Source organism: Rhinatrema bivittatum, chromosome 14 (assembly GCF_901001135.1).
Source record: "Rhinatrema bivittatum chromosome 14, aRhiBiv1.1, whole genome shotgun sequence".
Taxonomy (NCBI): Eukaryota; Metazoa; Chordata; class Amphibia; order Gymnophiona; family Rhinatrematidae; genus Rhinatrema; species Rhinatrema bivittatum.
Window position 1 is genome coordinate 77,374,864 of NC_042628.1, and position 25,716 is coordinate 77,400,579.

General features: G+C 44.6%; 1 protein-coding gene across 1 annotated transcript in view; it reads left to right on the forward strand.

Moving 5' to 3' along the window:
• Window positions 1–25,716, forward strand: part of LOC115075937 (IgGFc-binding protein-like) — a 400,171-nt gene that overhangs the window by 86,474 nt on the left and 287,981 nt on the right. Inside the window, exons 8-10 of the mRNA XM_029576916.1 lie at window positions 4,495–4,545; window positions 17,869–17,916; window positions 18,193–18,234. Coding sequence (XP_029432776.1) covers window positions 4,495–4,545; window positions 17,869–17,916; window positions 18,193–18,234 — 141 coding nt within the window. The remainder of the gene's footprint in view (window positions 1–4,494; window positions 4,546–17,868; window positions 17,917–18,192; window positions 18,235–25,716) is intronic.

Here is a 25,716-nt window from a genome sequence, read left to right on the forward strand (position 1 = left end):
CTGTAATCATGCAATAGGGTTTTGTATTTGGCAAGTTGCGTGGAGGAGGGATCTTTACGCCAAATCTTTTCTTGAGTTCTGAGATTGTGTTTTTGGAGTTTTAGTTCAGGGGTGTACCAGGGTTGCTTTGTTTTGGTGGGGGGTTGGATCTCCTTTGTTATTAGAGGGCAAAGTACATTGGCTGTGTCTTTAGTGATGTGCCAGATAAATCATTACTCGTCCAGCTACATAGTGCTGGATATTGGCCTCCCTGTGTGTTGCTCCAATAAATAGTAAGGCAAGAAACTTAAAGTCATCAGAAAAGTAAAACACTCGATGCTTGTAAGATTACTTATTTTGTGCCACTTCTTGTGGCACTTCCAAATTGTAATCCACTTTGAACCATAAGTGGGAAGGTGTGGAATATTCATAGGGACAAACAAATGTAACTGACCTGCCAAATTTCACCATTTTCCACCTTTCTCTCATTAACTGCTTTCCAGCTATTCAAACTTTGAAGGATGTCCTTAAGAAATGTATAAAAGGAAAATGATCTTTTTTGTACGTGTGTAATTGGAAGAGGACTTTTGTTCCATTTGTCCTTTTCTGTATAGCTTCGCTCCTCCTGATGAGGAATAGGATAGTCTAAGCCTCTCTCTTCCCTTCTCGTCTGGCCCTGTGACATCACAAAACGTGAAGAAAATCATTAAAGTTTTCTTTTGTTACCAATGAACTAGACAATGCTTTAGAGGATCAGCAGAAATAATAGTCAAGACATAAGTATCTGGTAAAGTTTATTTACTGGAATAACAGGCAGACCCGTAGCTTGACATTTCTGCACTCATTACAAAGTTATTAATCTTGTTATCAGCTTTGTGAGGGGAATTAACTGTAAAAGTAGTAAGTGCCAAAATATGCAATAAAACTTGCAAATGAAGACCAGAAAGTCACCCAAACAATTTTATGATCAAGATTGCAATTAGAGCACTAATCAGCTTACAGCATATAATTACAGAGAAATTTTGATATTTTGCATTCACTAGGAATTGTTAGAGAGAGAGTAACATAGTAATGACGGCAGAAAAGGATCAAACGGTCCATCCAGTCTGCCCAGAAAGCTTCTTATAACAGTAGTATCTGCTATGCCATGCAGGTTACCCCCATGTTTCTCGTAAGGGTATTACATAAGAACATAAGATTTGCCATATTGTGTCAGACCAAAGGTCCATCAAGCACAATATCCTGTTTCCATTCCAACAGTGGCCAAGTCAGTTCACATGTACCTGGCAGGATCCCAAGTACTTGTAACCTAGCTTGGACACTGTTGCCATTCCATGCAGTTATCCCCATAAGGTAACCCATAAAAAATTTCTGCTAGCAACATTTTTACTGGGTGATAAGCCTTGAAAATTCAGACAGTGCTGCTTGTGCTTGACGTGCTTTGCTTATAAACTTGCCCGTAGAATCAGTCCTGGTGTTTTTTTTTCCCTTATGACTGCATATTAGTACTCCAGACCTTAAAAGTCAGGGCCTCTGTTGGTTGTTGTCTGAATCCAATTCCCCTTTTCCCCTGCCATTGAAGTGGAGAGCATGAACTTCAAACCTTTTCCATCGGAAAGAAAACAATAGAACTAGGAGTCATGAAATGAAACTCTAGGGGGGACATCAGGAAATATTTCTTCACGGAGAGGGTGGTGGATGCTTGGAATGCCCTTCAGGAGAAGGAGGTGAAGATTAAAACAGTCAAAGAATGCAAAGGGGCATGGGATAAACACTGAGGCTCTCTAAAGGGTAGAGGAAGGAAATGAAGAAAAGTGTGGAGGGGGTAACTTGCTGGTGCAGCAGTTACCACTCTTAGAAGGCGGCATGAAGATTACTACCCTTAACCAATAAGCTTTGATGCTTTTCATACAACTGCACTTAATCTAGAAAAACTGGTAGAATATGTGATAAAGATATCAACAAACTAATGAAAAGTCACATATATCCAATATAATTTATTGAATCAGGTACACCCTCAAATATGAGCTATTGTATACATTTGCTGCCACAGCATTTTAACTATTGTACACTTATTACAAGCGTAACTGCTCATTCAGCTTTAATCACTGGGTAAACCTTTTCAATTACTTTTCAAACTGCCGCTCTTTTAAGCAGAACAAACTTTTTTTTGAAGATTTTTTGTTAAATTTCTTTTAAAGGTGAGTAACATCAACTCCAACTTAATGATGAAACTTTTATGGAATAGAAAACTTATCTTTTCCAAAGACATAAGCTAGAGCCCAGAACTCGTCAGCTCTGCTCCGCTGAACGCCCGACACCGCTGGTGTTTCGAAGGCTTCTTCCTCAGGGGCTTTAAACACTGAAAGTTGGAATAAGAACATATTTACGGTAGTGCCAAAATGCCGACATGCAAAGCAAACAGTTCGAATAATAAAGGCTTACAGAGTTGGAGAATTGATCATCTATGCGGCAAATCAGAGGACCCGCCATCTTTAGACTGATGTTTTTAAGTCTACGTATGAATTCAAAAAGAGCCAATCATAAAAAGACATAGGGTAAAACAGGAGGAATATTTAAAAGGCTGAAACTGAGCCCTTTAAATGAGTGAAGACCATTCAATGACATCATTCATGCCCCGAGGGAATTCCGTGGAAAGTTTAAAGATCCATCTCTGCTCTTTATAATTAAGGAGAGAATGAACGTCTTCTCATCTAGTGTTCAATGAAATCATGTCCAGAACGGTCCACTGTAGATCAGAAAAGTTGTGGCTTTCAGATAAGCAATGCTTCACCATTGGCGCTTCGATGTTACCTGTATTAAGTCTACTCCTGTGTTCCCTTAATCGAATTCTAATTGGCCTAGACGTCCGACCAACATAAAGCAAGGGACAAGTGCATTGTATCAAATACACAACATGATGAGAATTACAGTCAGTCAACTGCCACGCCATGCAGCTTATCCCCTTGTGTCTGTTAAGGACAGTAACTGCCGCGCCATGCAGCTTATACCCATGTGTCTGTTAAGGATAGTAACTGCCACTCCATGCAAGTTATCCCCATGTGTCTATAAGGACTAACTGCCGCTCCATGCAGGTTATCCCCTTGTGTCTGTTAAGGATAGTAACTGCCACTCCATGCATGTTATCCCCATGTGTCTATTAAGGACTAATTGCCACTCCATGCAGGTTATCCCCTTGTGTCTGTTAAGGATAGCAACTGCTGTGCCATGCAGCTTATCCCCTTGTGTCTGTTAAGGATAGTAACTGCCACTCCATGCAGGTTATCCCCATGTGTCTATTAAGGACTAATTGCCGCTCCATGCAGGTTATCCCCTTGTGTCTGTTAAGGATAGCAACTGCTGTGCCATGCAGCTTATCCCCTTGTGTCTGTTAAGATAGTAACTGCCACTCGATGCAAGTTATCCCCATGTGTCTGTTAAGGACAGCAACTGCCGCGCTATGCAGCTTATCCACTTGTGTCTGTTAAGGACAGTAACTGCCACTCCATGTAAGTTATCCCCATGTGTCTGTTAAGGACAGCAACTGCCGCGCCATGCAGCTTATCCCCTTGTGTCTGTTAAGGACAGCAACTGCCGCACCATGCAGCTTATTCCCATGAGTCTGTTAAGGATAGCAACTGCCACTCCATGCAGGCTACCCCCATGTGTCTATTAAGGACAGTAACTGCTGCTCCATGCAGGTTATCCCCATGGGTATGTTAAGGATCGTAATTGCCGCTCCATGCAGGTTATCCCCATGGGTATGTTAAGGATCGTAATTGCTGCTCCATACAGGCCACCTTCATGTATCTGTTAAGGACAGTAACTGCTGCTCCATGCAGGTTATTCCCAGGTGTCTGTTAAGGACTAATTGCCGCTCCATGCAGGTTATTCCCAGGTGTCTGTTAAGGATAGTAACTGCCACTATGTGAGGGTTCCCCATCCTTTATGTTAAGAATAGTATACTTACAAGCAGGGCTGGCGGAAGCACTAGGCAAGCTAGGCCTGAGTCTAGGGTGCCGGCTATTAGGGGGCACTAGCCATGTGGGGCCGCAAGTGGTGGTGGCAAAGAGGAGTGGAAATTCATGGCCCAGAAAACCGAGAGATATGAGTCGGGGCCGCAACCGGGGGTGTGTGTGGAGTGACCTGGGGGGGGGGGGGGGGGGGCGCAACCAAGCTGGGGGCAGGCGCAAAGCAAAAGGTGCCTAGGGCGCCTTGGCCCTGCTTACAAGCAAAACCAAGCAACTAAGGGAAGTTGGAGGCTACTTGACTTGTTACACTTCACATATTCCTTGATTTATATTTTTGTGTCCTGCAACAGTCACAGGAGTGTAGCTTTGTTCACAAGGTATGGCTAAGTTTGGATTCCTTCAGTATCCTTCACTTTAACAGGTTGTTAGGCATAGTGGAACTGGAATTGGAGGTTTCCACTTTTACAGACAAAGAAGAGAACATCACTTTTACATGGAATTAAGATTTTAAATATGGCTGTTGATATATTTGCTTTACTTTTAGGATCATGGCAATTTGGAGGCACCTCAAAAACCTCAACTGGAAAAATGTCAGGTGAGCACTAAGGCATAATTTTGAAGTTTATGAATATGCATAACATCCAGCATTCTTTGTAGTCCTGTAAGTCATTTGGGTTCAGTGCATGTAAAAGTATGTACATAACCTGGTTTATACACACTGAGGAGAGGTTTTCTGGGTGGGGAATATGGGCTGGACTCTGTACCTACTAGGGATGTGTAGTGGGTACGGATTCGTCCAATTCAGTATTCGTATTCGTCGGCGGGCATATTCATTGCATTCGGTCAATGGCGCCCCCGATATGTTGATACGTGCATTCGTTTTCCGGTTCCCATTAAAGTCAAAGGGGGAAGTATTTGTAGCCTATTTTTGGCTGCAGAATAGGGGTTTTCTGGGGAGCAATCATCAAAACAACAAAAGAGCTCCAAGGTACTTAGACTGTGGCAAAGTGTGACCAAAGTGGCATGAATAGCCTAAGGTACTTTAAAGGGGCAAAGGGGAACCAGGAGTGGCAAGAGTGCTTTAACAGATGTGCAAAGCAGAAGCGAGAGTGTCAAAAACACACTACAGCTTCAAAAGAGAGCACTGATACAGATGCATGAACCCTCAAAGACAGAGGAAGTTCTCTTCTCAGCCCTGAAACTAAAGAAAACTGTTTGTTTTACTTAAGGATCCATGCTGTGAAGTATTACTAGTTTGAATTGCCAGAGACTGAGCTCTGATTTCTGCAATAAGATTTCTAAAAAATGCCTGCAAAAGGAAGGGAAAGCTCCGTGTTTTTCCTTCAGACCTGGAGCCTACAACTCAGCGTTTAATAACATCTTTCACACCTACGAGGGAGGTCGAATTGGGAGGAGAAGCCCCCGCTGTGGGAACTGGCGATGGAGCATTGGTCTCCATGGGGGAATTCATGCTCAGCCCCCCGGATCCTCGTAAGCCCACGATAGCAATACTTCCCCACCTCTCTCGGCAGTTGGGTCGCTGAGCTATGACGTGATTCATGTGACTCCAACAGAAGGAAGTCAGAGAGCAGGAGCAGCCGCCACACTGATACAGACCTTGGAGAGCCAGGAGACACCAGGAGCGGAAGGTTTGGCTTCAGCACCTCCCGAGTCAACCCTGACCCGGGAGAGGGAGAAGGAGGTATCGGAGGGAACGACTGCTGGTGATGGGAGAGATCTGCTGGCTGGAATTTCACCTGTACTGGAAGTGGGTGAGGTTTTCCAGCACCCCCGCTTCCAAATGCCATCAAAGCCAGCTACATTCATGCTGGATGCTATCTGGGACCTAGTGACTACATTAGGGAATGCAGTGCGAGAAATTAACAATAAAATGGATGCTTTTGATTAAAAAATTGACTCACAATTGTCTCAGTCTTTAGCAGGTTTTTATGAAACTCTTCAGTCATCGTTCAAAATGACTAATATAGCTGCTGACACTTCTCCGGACCACAAGACACAGCTTACTAGAGAACCGTCGGTGGAGCCGCTGACATCTCCCATAACAAATCGATCAGCCTCGCCAAATCATACACAGGATACATCCTATAATTCTCCTTCAATGCAAACATCCCCATCATCATCTATGGGATTCCTGTTGGATCCACAGGAACAACCTCAGGAGCCATACTCCCCTCCGGAAAACCTTACATACCCAAAATTCCTAGAAAAATTGGGTACAATGCTGCATCTAGAGGTCCAAAAAGAAGTAGACCCTAGGGCAGAAACTCTTGGTCTCCTAAAGATTTTTGATACTCCAGGGAAACCAACATCTCTTCCACCACAAGAACTCCTGCATTCAGTCTTACAGAAATCCTGGGAAACACCTTACGTAATTGCAGCTGTTTCCAGGAAAACAGACATAAAATTTCGTATGAGAAAAACATCACCGTAATCTCTACCACAATTACCTCATGCTTCAATTGTTGTGGAATCGGCAATGCAAAGATTTAAGAAAACAAAATCATACTCTTCATTCCCACCAGGGAAAGACAACAAATATTTAGATGAGTTTGGCAGGAAAATATACCATAACTCAATGTTGACTACCCGAATTATGCACCATCAATTCTACATGGTACAATACCTATATGAGTGCATGCAAGCTATGAAGGGTATGTTTTCCTCAACGGCGGATCAGATACCTCCGCCTCTTCATGACATGGAAGAGTGTTCTCGACATCTTTTGAGGTCAATCTATGAAGCATATGAAACATCCTCGAGGGCATCGGCAGCAGCCATTGCAGCACGCTGACTAGCATGGTTAAGGTCAAGTTCGTTACGTGAAAACTTGCACGAGAAACTAACAAACCTCCCATGTACAGGAGATAACCTGTTCGGAGACAAATTCCAGGACACAGTAGGTAAACTGAAAGAAGAAGCTCTAGCAGTACAGTCATTAACATCACATCCTAATTATTCGACCACACGTCGTTATATTGGATCTACTCATAGGCAATCATATGCCAGGAGACCTTATAGATCTTATCAGTCTTTTCGTACACAACCATACCCTTCCTACCAACGTCCTGCTCAACAACAGAATACCTCAAACCAACATAGAGGTAAACCACGTAACCAGAGACAACAGGCAGAACAACCGGCCACTGCAACAAAAGTGACTTCATCTTTTTAGTTATTCAGCCACCACTACAACATCAAGCTCCTCCCAGCAGGATTCGTTCTTGCCTGGAAGCCTGGGAGAGAATAACATCCGATCAATGGATTTTGGAGATAGTACGTCACGGTTACCAACTCCAATTTGTCACAAAACCCACATTACCTCATCTTTCCACACTCAAGATTCATAAACCACAACCACAACTGGGAGAGGAAATTGCTTTACTTCGCAAACAACAAGCAATTCGACAAATTCACCCAGGCTCCAAATCAGTAGCATTTTATTCCCCATACTTCCTCATACCCAAGAAGTCGGGGGGACTTCGCCCCATACTAGACCTAAGGGAATTGAACAAATTTCTCACCAAGGAGAAATTCAAAATGGTATCGCTGAAATCAATCCTTCCTCTCATTCAAACCAACGATTGGATGTGTTCCATCGACCTGAAGGATGCTTACACACACATTCCAATCCATCCATCTTCGTGGCGTTATCTATGCTTTCGCTACAGGCACCAACACTACCAGTACAAATTTCTCCCCTTTGGACTCTCGGCTGCAGCCAGGGTATTCACCAAATGCATGATAGTGGTGGTGGCTCATCTCAGACAACAAGGTATAACCATCTTTCCATTAGAGATGTGAATCATGTGCCAGATCGTCTTAACGATCAGATTCGGCTGGGGGGGGGGGGGTGGAATCTGATCGTTAAGATATGTGAATTGGAATCGTTTCCGATTCCAATTCACATCACCAATTTCACATCGCTAAAAAAAAAAACCACCCGACCCTTTAAATCGACCCCCCCCTCCCGACCCCCCCAAAACCTTTTAAAATTTACCTGGTGGTCCAGGGGGGCCTCGGGGGGCCTCGGGGAGAGGAGAGATCCAGGGGGGCCTCGGGGACAGATTTCCCGTTCCCAGGCATCACCTGTTCTAAAAAAAAAAATGGCGCCGATGCCCCTTTGCCCTTACCATGTGACAGGGTATCCGTGCCATTGGCCGGCCCTTGTCACATGGTAGGAGCACTGGATGGCCTGCGCCATCTTTAAAGATGGCGCAGGCCATCTTTACTCATTAGCCCCTATTATACTGCCGAAATGAAAAAGGATATAGCATGGTGGCTCCTAGACTCCACCCTGTCCAAGGGAGCACTGTTCAGTTCCCCTCCTCACAATTCAGTCTTAACCACTGATGCGTCTCGCAAGGGATGGGGTGCACACCTCGAGATTTACGAAACACAAGGGTTATGGACAATCTCGGAACAGAGCCTGCCAATAAATTTATTGGAACTCAGAGCAATTCGCAATGCACTACGAGTGTTCCAGGACCACTTAAAGGGACACAGGGTCATGATCTACACGGACAATCAAGTGGCGATGTTTTACATCAACAAACAAGGAGGGTCCGGTTCATGGTCCCTTTGCAAGGAGGCCCTGCAAATCTTCAAACATGCTCACCGAAATTGTATACATCTACAAGCAACTTACCTACCAGGAGTGGCAAACACAAGAGCGGACAGACTAAGCCGCATCTTTCATCCTCACGAATGGGCACTAAATTCAGAAATAGCCCAAGATATATTTACTCAGTGGGGGACACCTTCCATGGATCTCTTTGCAATGGAGATCAATGCTCAAGTTCCCAATTTCTGCTTGATAAGACCAAGCCAATTCAGAATAGCTCAAGATGCCTTCCTCATTCCATGGACGACAGGCCTCCTGTACGCCTTTCCTCCCATACCACTCATAACAAGAACAATTCAGAAGTGCATAGCAGACAAAGCTCAACTGATACTCGTAGCCCCGGCCTGGCTGAGGCAACCATGGTACAGTTTCCTTCTCCGGCTATCAATCATGGATCCAATTTGATTACCGAATCGTCGAGATCTTCTCTGCTAAGATCAAGGGACACTTCTACACCCACTACACTCATTTCTTCACTTGACAGCATGGAGATTGAGAGGCTCCTTCTGACAGAACAAGGAGTTTCCACTTCAGCACAATTCATTTTGTTAGAATCCAGGAAACTCTCAACCAGAAAAAATTATAGCTATAAATGGAAACATTACTCTGCCTGGTGTACTTCCAAAGGTGTACCACCATTGGACTGCTCACCTGAGTTGCTCATCTTCATACACTATACGTAGCTGGTCTGGCAACATCATCCATCAGAGTTCACCTTAGCGCCATAGGCGCCTATCATAGACTAGTTAACGATATTCCTATATCCAATCACCCATTAATATCTCGTTTCATGAAAGGGTTAACTCATCTTCGTCCTCCAATCTCTAAACCTCCAGTTCCATGGAACCTCAACATAGTTCTCGAACAGCTCATGCTGTCCCCATGTGAACCCATGGACTCGGCACACATGAAATACCTTACATGGAAAGTCGTATTCCTGGTTGCAGTAAAATCAGCACGAAGAGTTAGTGAACTGCAAGCCTTGGTCCATTATGCTCCATATTTGCAATTTCATCACCAAAAGGTAGTCCTACGAACTCACCCATCCTTCCTTCCAAAAGTAGTTTCCCAGTTCCATCTCAATCAAACCATGGAATTACCCACCTTTTTCCCTACACCTCATGCGAATGATAGGGAAAAACTGCTGCACACACTAGATTGTAAAAGAGCTTTAACACATTACACAACAAGAACGAACTCGGACTCCCGTGTTTCTCAACTCTTTGTCTCCTTTGACCCAAAGGCACCTGGACTACCAGTGGCTAAATGCACCATCTCCAGCTGGATAGCACAGTGCATCAAATTCTGCTATGATAAACAGAATTTACAGCTATATTCTACTCCTAAAGCTCACCAAGTCAGAGCAGTAGCAGCCTCCTTGGCACACCCAAAGGATGTTCAGCCCATAGACATTTGCAAGGCAGCTACATGGTCATCGCTTCATACCTTCACATCTCACTACTGCCTGGATAAACAAGCAGCCAGTGATGTGAAGATAGGGCAAGCAATACTGCAATCTCTATCCTCCTGTCCACGGTGACCGCCACACTGTCAGGGATCACGTACAAACATATATATATCATAAACAACGTGATCGGGAGCTTGGGACTCCCATGACAGCATGGCTAATTCAGCCCTGCTATCGACGGGAAAAAGCAAGTTTGCTTACTGTAAACAATGTTTCCGTAGATAGCAGGATGAATTAGCCATGCTGACCCACCCTCCTCCCTGGCAGTCACCAAATCTACGACTACAATAAGGCTTAATCACAGACTGAGGAGATTCCGTTACTTTCCTGCGCGGGAACACACACGCAGCCGCAGAGAGCAAAGCTCTGTTCTCTGCTTTGACAAGCTCTGCCTCCCGGACCTGATTGACAGATCCCATGACAGCATGGCTAATTCATCCTGCTATCTACAGAAACATCGTTTACAGTAAGCAAACTTGCTTATATGACTGCCTACGTGTCATGTTAATGCCTAATAATGTTAAGAAGTTATTTCATAAAGTCTCCAGATAATTTTTCGCCCCCCAGGTTCAAGTTTCTTTAAACTTTAAACTTGTTTACACTTGTTCTGTAAATTTGAAAAATGTGAAATATGTTTTCTTTATTAAGTTTTCCTTTGTTAATTAACCTTTTTCATAGTGTTTAGTAATCCTTTGTTTATTAAATATGTTCAATGTATTTGACTTAGGAAACCTATTTTCCTGCATACTCTGTTTTTAATATAAACCGGTATGATTTGTATCTGATACAAGAATGTCGGTATATAAAAATGCAAAATAAATAATGTACTGAGCTTGCATTTCCATTTTATTTATTTATTTTGCATTTTTATATACCGACATTTGATCTCAAATGAGATATCACACTGGTTTACATTCAGGTACTGTAGGTATTTTTCTATCCCCAGAGGGCTTACAATCTAAGTTTTTGTACCTGAGGCAATGTAGGGTAAAGTGACTTGCCCAAGGTCACAAGGAGCGACAGCAGGACTTGAACCTTAGTCTCCTGGTTTATAGTCCACTGCTCTAACCACTAGGCTATTCCTTCCTCCTTTTCTTTAAGTAAGATGTTATCTTGCTGTATTGTGATAAAAATAAAAAAACAAAAAACAAAAAAACCCAATGTATCATGGAGCGAATTGAACCGAAGGTAGCTTGAGCCGGATATATTTGGTGCTGAGCTATACCTTATCTCCTGGCTTAAACTGGGGAGCCGCTTGATGATGAGATTCATAGAATCTTTTTGCCCATTGCTCAGCCTTCTGTAGAAGCTCCTTGGTCTGAGTCCAGAGTTGATGTATCTCATCCGTCATAGCTTGAGCAGCCAGTGATGTACCAGTCAGTGGTAAGGGAAGTGGTGGAAGTGGCTGATGGCCATACACTATCTGAAATGGCGTGGATCCTGTGGCGGACGCCAGATGCGAGTTCAAGGCAAACTCTGCCCAGGGTAGTAACTCTGCCCAATCATTCTGCCTAGAGTTGACATAGGCATGGGTGAACTGCTTAAGGACTCTGTTCATTCTATCCATTTGTCCATTAGATTGGGGGTGATACGCAGAAGTCAAATCCAAAGAAATATCGAACTTTCAACATAGTGCCTTCCAGAACTTGGCGGTGAACTGGACACCTCTGTCTGATACAATGTGTTTCGGCATCCCGTGTAACCGAAAAATATGCCACACAAATAGTTTTGCAAATTCTGGGGCAGATGGCAGTCCCAGAAGAGCTAAGAAGTGTGCCATTTTCGAGAACTGGGCCACGGTAATCCATATTGTATTGTTCCCACTAGAAGGAGGCAGATCAACCACGAAGTTGGTTGCAATATGCATTCAAGGTTCATCAGGAATGGGTAGCGGTTGGAGCAGACCCCAGGGGCAACCGGCCGGAGGCTTTTGTCTTGCGCAGGAGGTGCAGGATTCCACGTATGCTTGCATGTCTTTTCTCATAGAAGGCCACCAATAGAATCACTGTAAGGTAGCTAGGATATGGGCTTGTCTTGGGTGGCCTGCTAACTTAGAGCCATGAGCCCAATTTAACAGCTTCTTCCTTAGAGATGGTGGAACCACCGTTTTGCCTGTGGGAACCGAATTGGTAGCGGCCAGCATTATCTTCTCAGGGTCAATGATGTGACGTGGTTTGTCTGGAACATCATCAGGCATAAAGGACCGGGAGAGAGCATCTGCCCGAACATTCTTCTCAGTGGGGCGATATTTCAGTAGAAAGTTGAACCTGTTAAAGAGCAGGGACCATCTGGCTTGATGATGATTAAGCCTCTGAGTGTGGCAAAGATATTCCAGATTCTTGTGGTCAGTGAACATGGTTATCTGATGCTGGGCACCTTCTAACCAGGTATGCCACTTTTCAAATGCAAGCTTGATGGCAAGCAGTTTCTTATCGCCGATGCCGTAATTCCTCTCTGCTGGTGAGAAGCGCCTCGAGAAGAACGAGCAGGGATGTAAAATGAGAGAATCGCTGTGCTGGCTAAGCACGGCCCCCAACACAGACAACTGAGGCATCCACCTCGACAAAGAATGGCTTGTGAGGATCAGGGTGACGTAAGCAGGGTTTCTGGAGGAAAGCCTTTTTGAGCACTTAGAATGCAGAGATGGCTTCTGGAGACCATTGTGAAGGGTTAGCTCTTTTTTCGTCATTGCGGCAAGGGGAGCTGTCAAGGTAGAATAGTCCTTGATAAAGGAGCGATAATAATTTGTAAAGCCAAGGAAGTGGCATAGAGCCTCGATACCAGTGGGTTGAGGCCAGTCTTTTATGCTTTTTGTCTTCTGAGGATCCATCTGAAAACCCTTACGGGACACGATGTACCCAAGGAATGGAACAGACTCTTGGTGAAAGACACACTTCTCAAGCTTGGTGTACAAGTGGTTATCTCGAAGCCGCTGTAAGACACTAATGACATCAGTTTGGTGGGTTTGCACATCACGGGAAAAGATGAGGATGTCATTTAGGTAAATGACCACACACTGATATTGTAGATCACGCAAAATATCATTCATCATATTTTGAAATACGGCCAGGGCATTACAGAGACCAAAAGGCATCACCAAATATTTGAAGTGGCCATCGCGAGTATTAAAGGCCATTTTCCACTCATCCCCGTGACGAATACGAATGAGGTTGTAGGCACCTTTTAGATCCAATTTTGTGAAAATCTTCGCCCCCTGGAGCCGATCAAATAGTTCCGAAGTTAACAGTAATGGATATTGATCTTTGATGGTGATCTCATTCAGACCTCTGTTGTCAATGGAAGGGTGAAGGGATCCATCCTTCTTGCCGACAAAAAAGAACCTGGATCCTGCCGGAGATTTAGAGGGTCTAATAAACCCTTTCTGCAGATTCTCTTGGATATAAGCTGACATGGCCTCAGTCTCAGATAAGGAGAATGGATAAACCTTTCCTCTGGGTGGTTCAGAATTGGGCTTTAAATTGATGGCACAGTCAAAGGATCTATGCGGTGGAAGTACATCTGCAGTTTGCTTTGAGAATACGACTTGAAAAGAAGCGTAATGAGGTGGTAGACCAGGAGGAGCAGAAGTAGTAGCCATGCATGGCAAGGGAGTTATTTTTTTTAGACATCTGTCATGGCAGTCAGGGCCCCATTGTGATTAAATTGTGGAGAATGATCCTGTAGCCAGGGTATGCCAAGCACAATGGGGTAGATGGCTTTTTCGAGAACCAGGAACGTGATGGTCTCCTTATGCAAGGATCCCATACGTAGACAGACAGGCTGTGTGGTAGTTGTTACATCTCCAGGCAAGGGCTCACCATGAATGGACAAGAGGAGCAGCAGTGTGGGTACTGGCTCAGTAGGGAGTCGTAGATGTTCAACCAATCTTTTGAGAATAAAGTTCCCACCTGTACCTGAGTCAACCAGGGCTTGGGTGGCGAACTGGAGAGGCCCAGAGATGATAGAGACAGGAAAAGTCAGTGGAGGAGAAGGAGCAGTTAGATCTAGGAAGAGTCCTCCAGCGGATCTTAGGTCTGCGTGTTTCCCGGACAGATAGGGCAGGTTTGAACTGCATGGCCAGTCTTCCCGCAATATATGCACAGACTCATCTTTTTACGGAAGCACCTTTCCTTGGTGGTCAGATGGCTATGGCCTAATTGCATAGGTTCATCTTCCTCTTCAGGGTTAGGTGCAGGCTGGACCGGAGTGGGCGGTAGATTTTGTGAATGGATACCATTGGATACATGTTTCTTCAGAGGTTTCACGTCGACGTGGGGCACCACGAGAAGCCAATCCTTCCATCGTCATCATGGCATGAAAGTGATTTCTCCAGGCCCAAAAGGATTTATTTATTTTATTTATATATGACATTCATTCTGAGATATCACATCAGTTTATATTCAGGTACTGTAGGTATTTTCCCTATCCCCAGAAGGCTTACAATCTAAGTTTGTACTTGAGGCAATGGAGGGTAAAGTGACTTGCCCAAGGTCACAAAGAGCAACAGTGGGGCTCAAACCCTGGTCTCCTGGTTCATAGCCTACTGCTGTAACCACTAGGCTATTCCTCCTCCCTTAGAGCTTTTCTATACCAGCATTCATGATACAATCACATCATGCCGGTTTACAGTTAACAGTGGGTGTAAAAAGCCTTGAACATTAAACAAGTGAAGAGGAGCAAAAAGGTTACAATAAAACAAGGGTGCTAGAACTAGGGGAAGAAGAAGACAAAACTAGAGTAACTTAACAGTAGGATGAGCAATTATTTACATTGTGCTGAAAGTCACTCAATAGTTATTGCGGTCCTTCAGTTAGGTTCGGGAAAGGCTTGTTTAAAAAGCCAAGTCTTAAGCCTTTTTCTGAATGTTAGTAAGCATGGTTCCTGTCTGAGATCAGGGGGAATGGCATTCCATATAGAAGGTCCTGCTATAGAGAAGGTCCAGTCTCTGAATGCTAGGTGATGTGTAGATTTGGTTTGGGGGACATGCAGTGATCCTCTGTAGGCTTCTCTGATGGGTCTGGATGAGGTATGTAGTCTGAGCAGGATTTGAAGATTAAGAGGGGCTTGATTATGGATGGATTTATGGATGGTGGTAATGGACTTGTGGAGAATTCTGAAATGTATTGGCAGCCAGTGTAAATTTTGAAGGATAGGAGAGATGTGGTCTCTTCTTCTAGTGTTTGTCAGGATTCTGGCTGTCGCGTTTTGGAGCATCTGAAGAGGTTTGTTGGCGGAGGAAGGGAGACCTAGCAAGATAGAGTTACAATAGTCTATCTTGGAGAAAATTACGGCTTGGAGGACAGTTCTGAAGTCTTGAAAGTGAAAGAGGGGTTTAATTCTTTTTAGTACCTACAGTTTGTAAAAGCAGTCCTTGGTTGTGTGGTGGTTGAATGTTTTTAAGTTCAGGCGGTTGTCGATTAATACTCCTAGGTCTCTTGCTTGGGTGATGAATATATTAGATGGTGTACTTTGTGTGGTATTACTGTTTTCCGGGGAGATGAGGAGGAGTTCAGTCTTAGCTGAATTTAGTATTAGGTTTAAACTAGTGAGGAGACTGTTAATCTCTCGGAGGCAATTTTCCCAATGCTTGAGTGTTTTGGTAATGGATTCTTTGATGAGGATCAAGATTTGCAATCGTCGGCGTGTAGGAAGTGCTTTAGTTTAAGGTGAGTTAACAGCTGGCATAGTGGAAGAAGGTAAATGTTGAAAAGATTGGGGATAGGGAGGAGCCTTGAGGAACTCCTAGTGAGGAGTTGCAGCGGGGGGATACTTTATTGTTGATTCTGACCTTGTAACCTCTGTTATTGAGGAATGTTTTGAACCATGTAAATACAGTTCCTGTTATTCCAATGTCCAACAGCTGGTTGAGGAGGATGGAATGGTTTACAGTATCGAAAGCCGCCAGAAGGTCAACTAGAATCAGTAAAAAGGATTGTCCTTTGTCCAGGCCCATGATGAGGTGATCTGTCAGAGATATGATTAGGGTTTCGGCGCTTAAAGCCTTGCGGAACCCGTATTGGGTGGGGTACAGTATTTTGTGGCTTTTATATACCGAACTTCATAAAGTAACATCAGCTCGGTTTACAGTAAAACTTCAAAATCAGCAAACAAGGGCTTTACATAGAACTTATAAGAAAACAGTGATTAAGAACTATAAAATTAGTAACGAGGCTTAATAATGAAACTTAAGTAGAAGTTATTGGAAAACAGAGATAACATTACGAGAAATGTTTAGGGGCAGAAGTAGGAAGGAAAGAAAGGGGGAAGAGGGAGAGGGGGGAGGAGGAGGGGAAGAGGAATTGCATAGGTTGCATAGGGGAGGGGAAAGAATAGAAATAGGTTGCATAAGGGAGGGGAGAGGGGAATTACATGGGTTGCATATGGGAGGGGAAAGAAGAATTGCATAGGTTGCAAGGATCTATTTACAAAGAATACATTGGAGTGGTAATATAGAATAGGTTGCAAGGATCTATTTACACAAAAATACATTGGTGTGGTTATATAAATAGTAACAAAAAGGTGCATTTACAAGATAGTAGCGACAATGAGAGATAGTCATCAAATGCGAGACCATAAAGTTAGAGCTAGGGGATCTGTCAGGAGCAGGGACGTGGGAAGGTGGAGCATTGTGGGACAGAGGAGAGGGACTAATGGAGGGGAGTTAAGGGGGTCTGAAGGTGAGCTGAGAGGAGGTGCCGGAGGAAAAAAATTGTGTGGGAGGGGAGAGAATACAGTCAGCAATAGGATTGTGTTGCGAGTATATTTTGGTGATGAGTACTATGTGAATGCCTTAGTGAAGAGCCATGTTTTGAGTTTTCGTTTGAATGTTGTATGGCAGACCTCTTGGCGTAGATCTACTGGCATTGTGTTCCAAAGAGTTGGCCCAGATACTGAGAGTAGATGAGCTCTGGTGGAGGCCAGTTTAGTGGTTTTGTGCGAGAAGGTTTGCATGGTTGCATGATATTGGTGTCTTGAGGGTCTCTTGGCTTGGTGGAATTTAAGGGAGCCATTAAGCCAATACATTTCAGGGTTGTAAAGGGCTTTTGTGATCTTCAATGTAATTGGAAAGTTGCGAGTTGACTAATTTTTCCATAATCTTGGCTATAAAAGGAAGATTGGAAATAGGGCAGAAGTTATTGGGATCTTTTGGATCCAAATTCGGTTTCTTTAGGAGAGTTTTAAGAGAGGCCAGTTTAAGGTCATCTGGAAAGATTCCCCGAGATAGTGAACAGTTTATGATATCAGCCAGGAGTTTGGAAATGGTGTCAGGTACTAGCAGGAGACTCACAGTGTATCATGTAATTTCTTTTGAAAATTAGCTATAAGATTTGCAGACATAAAAGTTACAAGTGGATACATATTAATTGAAGTGCTGTCAGCCTAGAGGCTTGGTAGCAACACTTCTGTTCTCTTCCCATGGCTAAACAATTTGTGGCTAGTAAATAGACTAAAATCACTTTCTTTCAGCTAAAATTCTTTCAATCAGATTTGTAATTCCACACAAGCCAATTTCTTGTTTGTATTATATCAACGTATTCTCAGTTCAGTCTCTCCCACCCCATTTCCTGTGTTTTTTGTATAAACTCTTATGAGGTGCAGGGAAGCCTCCTAAGAATTCTCAATTAAATTTTGACCCCAAAGAGGATTAAAAAAAGAGAGTGGAACAATTTTTAACTGCAGGGCTGTGGTTTACAGCACATATTCCCGTCTCTGTTGAGTAGAACCCATCAGAAGCTTTATTTTCTAGGAATCAAAATGTCAGATATGTTTAAATATAACTAAATTGTCCATTTTATTTTCTGAATCAGGAACAAAATCAATGGTTTTTCAGAAGCCGCCTCCTGGAGTGGATATGGGTGAGCATTGAATTACATTTTTAGAATATATGGACTGCCATCCAGATGATAGCAAAGGCAATACTGATGGAAGAATGCTAAGGGCTCAAAGATATCTGGCTAAGTGAGTTAGGTGGATAAGAGTTTTATGGCTTACTCGCACAAGATATTCAGCAGAATGTTTATCCTGTTGAATATCCCCAAATAAATCAATACTTAGCTGGAAAAGATTTATAAATATTGAATTAAGATGCAAAATATGTCTTTATTGCAGTAACCTATCTGTTTTTCTTTCAGAAACATGGCTACGTAAATTCTTTCCAACTGGAAGAGTTAAAGGTTAGTATTAAAACAAATTAATGTAATATATGGTCAACACTAAAGACTACTGTGAAAAGTAGTGCTTAAGGAAGGCAATGCTGACTAGAGGGAAAGGAGCTATGTTAGATCTGCTTCTCATTGGAACATTGCAAGAAGTGGTGGAACCACTTGGCAATAGTGATTATAGTGCAATCAAATCTGAAATAATCACTGGAGAGAAAATAAAACTATTGCAGTAACATATAACTTTAAAAAGGGAGATTATGATAAATGAAGAAATGAGTTATAAGGATACTAAACTGAGCAGTTATAGGGGATAAAAGTCTGAGTGAGGCATAAAGGCTGTTTAAAAATACCGTCTTGGAAGCCTGGATTGTTGGGTTTGCGGGCCTTTGAGCCGGCTTGAGAACAGATGGATCCACAGAGGGGAGGCCTCTAATGGTACTCTTAGCCGGGAGGAGGTGCAAGACCAGGAGACCGGACTGGAGCTTCACCTTTACCAGCCCTCATTCCCCGCAGGTTGACCCCTTGGGTGCCGGGGCCGGCAGGACTTAGGCAAAGGTCTCCTAGCAGAGACAGACCAGTAGGCTGTCCGAGTCGAGGCTGGCAGAGATCCGGAAGAACAGAGATGGTCCAAGAGTCGAGGCAGACAGCAGCGGTATAACATGGTAAACCAGGCCAGAAGTCAGGGAAGGCTGAAGACAAGCAGGAACCAGAGAACACGCCAGAGGTCAGGATGGGCAGAAGACAGGAGAATCAGGATACCAAGCTGAGTCAGATCTGAGGAGTGAACCGAAGACAGGAACTGGAAGAGGAGCGGGATCAGAGGAGCAGGAACACTGGAACTGGAACAAGCAGGAACACAGGAATGGAGGCAGGAACAAGCAGGACCACAGGAACTGGAACAAGCTGGAACACAGGAATGGAAGCAGGTACTCAGGAACAAGCACCTAGCTACTCACACGAGCTGACCTGTTGCCAAGGCAAGGAAGGGAAGCAGGTACGCAGGAACAAGCAACTAGCTACTCAAACGTGCTGACCTGTTGCCAAGGCAAGGAAAGGAAGCAGGAAGTGGGCTTTTATAGCCCTAGCCTGTGATGTCATCATTGGGGGCCGGGTCGAAATTTCCTGCCGCGGCCCCTTTAAATGCGCACGCCTAGGGAGGAGGAGTCCAGGAGGGTGTCGGCGGCGTCTCACTCGTGCGGAGAATGCTGCGGCAAAGGCCCAATGTGGCCTGCCCGTCAGAATCGCGGAAGCGGACAGAGGCAGACGTCTGCCGGGTGAGTTGGGGAGACCCGGTCGCAGCAGTCCACTGCTGGGGTTCCCAACAATACCCCCCCCTTATGCCCCCTCCAAGAAGGACCAGGCTTGTCTGGGTGCTCATGATGGTACTGAAGGAGGAGAGACTTAACTAAGATGTTGGAGGTGGGTTCCCAGGAGCTTTCCTCCGGGCCAAAGCCCTGCCAGGAGATCAGATACTCCCAACATTTATGGTAGTTCCTGACGTCTAGTATGTCTTGGACTTGGTAGATGGGGCCCTCGTCAGCAACCACATCCAGGGGTTCGAGAGGTTTCCAGTGGAATGCCGACAGGATTATAGGCTTCAACAGTGATACATGAAAGGTATTGTGAATTTTTAGGCTGGGGGCAAGTACAGACAATATGAGACTGGTCCTAAGCGACACAGTGAAGGGTCCGATGTACTTGGGTGCCAAGCACATAGAGGGTACTCTTAAATGGATGTGACGAGTGCTCACCCACACTCGGTCCCCAGGTTTAAAGAGTAGGGCCTGCCACGGTGTTTGTCTGCACTCTTCATGGCGGACTCGGCCGCTTGCTGAAGGTGAGTCTGAGTGGAGTTCCAAAGGGCATGAAGTTGATGAACCATAAGTTGGGCTGCTGGTGAAGGTACAGCCAAGGGTAACGGCAACGGCAGAGTTGGTTGCTTCCCAGAGACAATCTGGAATGGAGATGCCTCAGTCGTGGAATGGACGTGATGGTTAAACAAAAACTCCACCCAAGGCAGGAGGGATGCCCAGTCATCTTGTCGGTGACCTACAAATAAACGGAGGTAGCCTTTCAACATGCGATTGGTCCGCTCTGCTTGGCCATTTTCTTGCGGGCAAAATGTTGATGTAAAGTCCAGTTTGACTCCGAACGTTTTGCAGAGGGCACACCAGTGCTTGGAGGTAAACTGTGAGCCATGGTCTGAGGCTATATGTTGGGGTAGACCATTCAAATGAAAGATGTGTTTGGCAAATAGATGGGCAAGTTCAGGTGCCGTAGGCAGTTTCGGGAGAGCCACAAAGTGGGCCATTTTCAAAATTCTATCGATGGTTCCCCAAATAACTTGCTTTCATTCAGATACTAGTAAATCCACCATGAAGTCCGTGGAAATGTGGGTCCACGGCTCCTCAGGCATAGGGAGTGGTTGCAAAAGCCCCCAGGAGCAGCCAGGAAGCGGTTTCTGTCAGGTGCACGTTGGGCAAGAACTAGCATAGGCTTGGACGTCTCAATTAACGTGGGGCCTCCAATAATAGTGAGTCAATAGTTCTAAAGTGCGAGCTTTGCCAGGGTGACCAGCAGTCAAAAAGTCATGGGCCCAAGATAAGACCTTCTTCCTGAGACGAAGTGGCACTACTGTCTTGCCTGTAGGGAGTACATTGGTAGTGGTAAGATGGATCTGAGCTGGATCCAGGATGTATTGAGGTACCACGGGAGTATCCTCAGACTCAGAAGTGCAAGAAAGAGCGTCTGCTCGGATATTCTTTGAAGCTGGGTGGTATTGGAGAGAGAAGTTGATCCAGCTGAAGAACAGGGACCAGTGTGCCTGCCAGGGATTCAGCCACTGAGTCCAGCACAAGTACTCCAAGTTCTTGTGGTCTGTGTATATGGTTATTGAATGTTGGGTCCTCTCCAGCCACTGTCGCCACTCCTCAAAGGCCATTTTTATGGCAAGCAGTTCTTTATCCCTGATACCATAGTTTCTTTCTGAGGAGGAAAATTTCCCAGGTAGGAGCACCCCACTGGGTGAGAACTAGCTGAGCACAGCTCCAATGGCAGAGTCCGAGGCGTCCACTTCCACCAAAAATGGTAGGGAAGGATCAGGGTGTCATAAGCAGGAGTCTTGGAGAAAGGCTTGTTTTAATTCCTCAAAAGCATTCAGCACCTCTGGTGGCCAATCTCTGGCATTGGCTCCCTTTCTGGTGAGCATGGTGAGCAGAACTAAAATGTGTGAGTAACGGGGAATGAAGTGCCGGTAGAAATTGGCAAAGCCATGCAAACGCTGAAGGGCTCGAATTCCCACGGGATGGGGCCAGTCTCTAATACTCGCAACTTTCTCTGGGTCCATATGAAAACAAGTGGTGGATACAACGTAAACTAGGAAAGGGAGAGACTCCTGCTCAAAGAGGCGCTTCTCAAGCATCGCGTATAGGTGATGTTCCCAAAGGCGTTGAAGCACTCGTCATACCTCTTGGCTATGGGAAGGAAGGTCCTTGGAGTAAACGAGGACATCATCCAGTTAAACAATTACGCATGAGTGGAGCATGTCCTGGAAGACCTCATTCATGAGGTTTTGGAAAACCGCTGAAGCATTGCATAATTCGAAGGGCATTACCAAATACTCATAATGCCTGTTGCGGGTATTAAAGGCGGTCTTCCATTCATCGCCAGGCTTTATTCATACAAAGTTATATGCCCCCTCGAAGATCAAGTTTCATGAAGATCTTGGCTCCTTGCAAGCGATCCAGGAGTTCAGGAATAAATGGAAGGGGATACTGGTCGCGGCGGATAATGGTGTTAAGGCCCTGGTAATCGATACATGGCCTCGGGGAGCCATCCTTCTTAGCCACGAATAAGAATCCAGCTCTGGCCAGAGAAGTTGAAAGCCAGATGAACCCCCTCTCAAGGTTGTCTTGGACATACTGAGTCATGGCTTACGTCTAGAGTAAGGACAGAGGATAAACTCAGCCTCTGGGAGGAGTATAGCCAGGGAACAGGTCAACAGCACAATCAAAAGGCCGGTGCTCTGGTAGCCTTTTGGATTTCTCTTTGGAGAAGATGTCAATGGAGTCAGCATATTGTGCTGGTAAGGACACTGCTTGGGATCTCCAGTGTAGCGGGATGGTGCTGGTAGATGCAGAGATGTCGAAGGCATCGGCACAGGAACTGGAGGCAGAGGCAGTGCCACAGCCTGTGGGGTGGAGTTCAGGCGGGTAGCCAGCCACTCAATGGTAGCAGCTAATACATCCAGGCAATGCTGCTGCTGCTGCAAACGCTGAGCCATGCCCGTAATGATCCGCCGGGTTCATGGCCTTGGCAAACTGTTGGGTTTGTCGACCCTTGAGCCGGCTAGAGAGCAGATGAATCCACCGAGGGGAGGCCCTCTAATGGTACTCTTAGCCGGGAGGTGGTGCAGGACCAGGAGACCAGACTGGAGCTTCACCTTCACCAGCCCTTGTTCCCTGCAGGTTGAGCCCTTGGGTGCTGGGGCCGGCAGGGCTTAGGTGAAGGTCTCTTGGCAGAATAAGTCCAGTAGGCGGTCTGAGTCAAGGCTGGCAGAGATCTGGAAGAACAAAGACGGTCCAGGAGTCAAGGTGGGTAGCAACGGTGCAACACAGTAAACCAGGCCAGAAGTCAGGGCAGGCTGAAGACAAGCAGGAACCAGAGATCACGCCAGAGGTCAGGACGGGCAGAAGACAGGAGAATCAGGATACAAGCTGAGGTCAGAGCCGAGGAGTCAACTGAAGACAGGAACTGGAAGAGGAGTTGGACCACAGGAGCAGGAACACTGGAACTGGAACAAGCAGGAACACAGGAACGGAGGCAAGAACAAGCAGGACCACAGGAACTGGAACAAGCTGGAACACAGAATGGAAGCAGGAACTCAGGAACAAGCAACTAGCTACCCACACGAGCTGACCTGTTGCCAAGGCAAGGAAGGGAAGCAGGAAGTGGGCTTTTATAGCCCTAACCCGTGATGTCATCGGTGGGGGGCCGGGCTGAAGTTTCCCGATGTGGCCTGCCTGGCAGGACCGTGGAAGCAGATGGAGAACGGCATCTGCCGGGTGAGTGGTTGTGGCGGGGTTCACAACATGGATCAAATGTATTCCACAAATTAAAAAGGTTAAAAGAAAACCAAGCATCTGCCAGTATGGCTAGATTGTGCCCTGAAAAGGAATCAAATCCTGGAAATTAAGATCTAATGAGGAAAAAAGAAGGCACATAAGCACTGCCAAATTAGATGTCAAATGTTAATAAAGCAGCCCAAGAGAGAATTTGCAGAAAGACTTGCCAAAAAAGGTAAAGACTAATAATAAAAACTTTTTGAAGTAAATTAAAAACAAGAAACCAGAGGAGGATTCATTTGTGACATTAGATGACTGGGATTAAAAGAAGTACACAGGGAGCATAAACTCACAGCAGAAAATCTAAATGCATTCTTTGCTTCAGTGTTTACTGTGGAGGATATTGGGAAGATACTTACACCTGAACAATTCTTTGTATGTGATGATTCAGAGGAAATGAAACAAATCAGTGTGAATCTAGAAGATTTCCTAGAGCAAACTGATTAACTAAATAGTAACGAATCACTGGGACCTGATGGTATTCACCCCAGAGTTCTAAAGGAACTCAAATATGAAGTTGCTGACCTGCTAGTTGTAATATGCAATTTACCATTCTACTCTGAGGTCTGGAGGGCAGCAAATTTTCAAAAAAGCCTCCAAGAATGAATCAAATAACTTACAGACTGGTGAGTCTGATGTCAGTACTGGGTAAAATGATGGAAATTTTTGTAAAGAGCAAACGTATTGGTCATATGAATAATAGGGAAGAGCCAGCATGGAATTAACAAAGAGAGGTCATGCCTATTTGAATTCTTTGAAGATGTAAATAACCAGGTGAACAAAAGTGAGTTGATCAATATAATATATTTGGATTTTCAGAAGGCATTTGAAAAAAGTCCCTCATGAAATACTTCCTAAAACTAAAATGTCATGGAATAGGAAGCAATGTTTTACTATGGATTGGTAACTGGTTAAAATATAAGAAATAGGACTGAATGGTTCTTATGTTCTTATGGTCAGTTTTTTCAATGTAGCCCCTCCCAGAAGGGCATATAAAATGTGAGCAGATCTGGCACATGTGTGGGTCGAGTATCAGCCTCTTGAATTAGGGTGCAAAACTGTGGGACTGGGTTGAATGGATGGTACACTAGACCAGGCCCAGAGGCAGGAGAGGCAAAGCTTTTTCTGAGCTGGACAGGAAGGCTTTTACCATTTAGATCTGTTTTCTGTAATCCTGTCCCTTACAATCCCACTGGTTTGTGGTGAAGTTTCCCCTGTATATAAAACCAGATCATCTCTAATATATATTCCACTTTTATTTCAGAGGATACCAGTAATAAATATTTACAAAATTATAAAGGATAGTCAGAGTTCACAGGCTATCACAGCCCAAAATGCAGTTTCAGTAATATCGGTTAACATTTACCAATAACACAAGAACATGCCATACTGGACCAAGGGTCCATCGAGCCCAGCAACCTGTTTCCAATAGTGGCCAATCCAGGCCATAAGAACCTGGCAAGTACCCAGAAACTAAGTCTATTCCATGTAACCATTGCTAATGGCAGTGGCTATTCTCTAAGTGAACTTAATAGCAGGTAATGGACTTCTCCTCCAAGAACTTATCCAATATTTTTTTAAACACAGCTATACCAACTGCACTAACTGCATCCTCTGGCAAAGAATGATGACATAGACTTAATTGGCATCTCAGAGACATGGTGGAAGGAGGATAACCAATGGGACAGTGCCATACCGGGGTACAAATTATATCACAATGACAGAGAGGAGAACCTGGGAGGCGGTGTGGCATTTTATGTCCGGGATGGCATAGAGTCCAACAGGATAAACATCCTGCATGAGACTAAATGCAAAATTGAATCTTTATGGGTAGAAATCCCTTGTGTGTCGGGGAAGACTATAGTGATAGGAGTATACTACCATCTACCTTGTCAAGATGGTGAGATGGACAGTGAAATGCTAAGAGAAATTAGGGAAGCTAACCAAATTGGTAGTGAGGTAATAATGGGAGACCTCAATTACCCCAATATTGACTGGGTAAATGTATCATCGGGACACGCTAGAAAGATAACATTCCTGCATAAAATAAATGATAGCTTTATGGAGCAATTGGTTCAGGAACCGACGAGAGAGTGAGCTATTTTAGATCTAATTCTCAGTGGAGCACAGAGTTTGGTGAGAGAGGTAATGGTGGTGGGGCCGCTTGGCAATAGTGATCATAATATGATCAAATTTGAATTAATGACTGGAAGAGGAACAGTATGCAAATCCACGGCCCTCGTGCTAAACTTTCAAAAGGGAAACTTTGTTAAAAAAAAACTGAAAGGAGCAGCTACAAAAGTAAAAAGTGTGCAAGAGGCGTGGTCATTGTTAAAAAATACCATTGTAGAAGCACAGTCCAGATGTATTC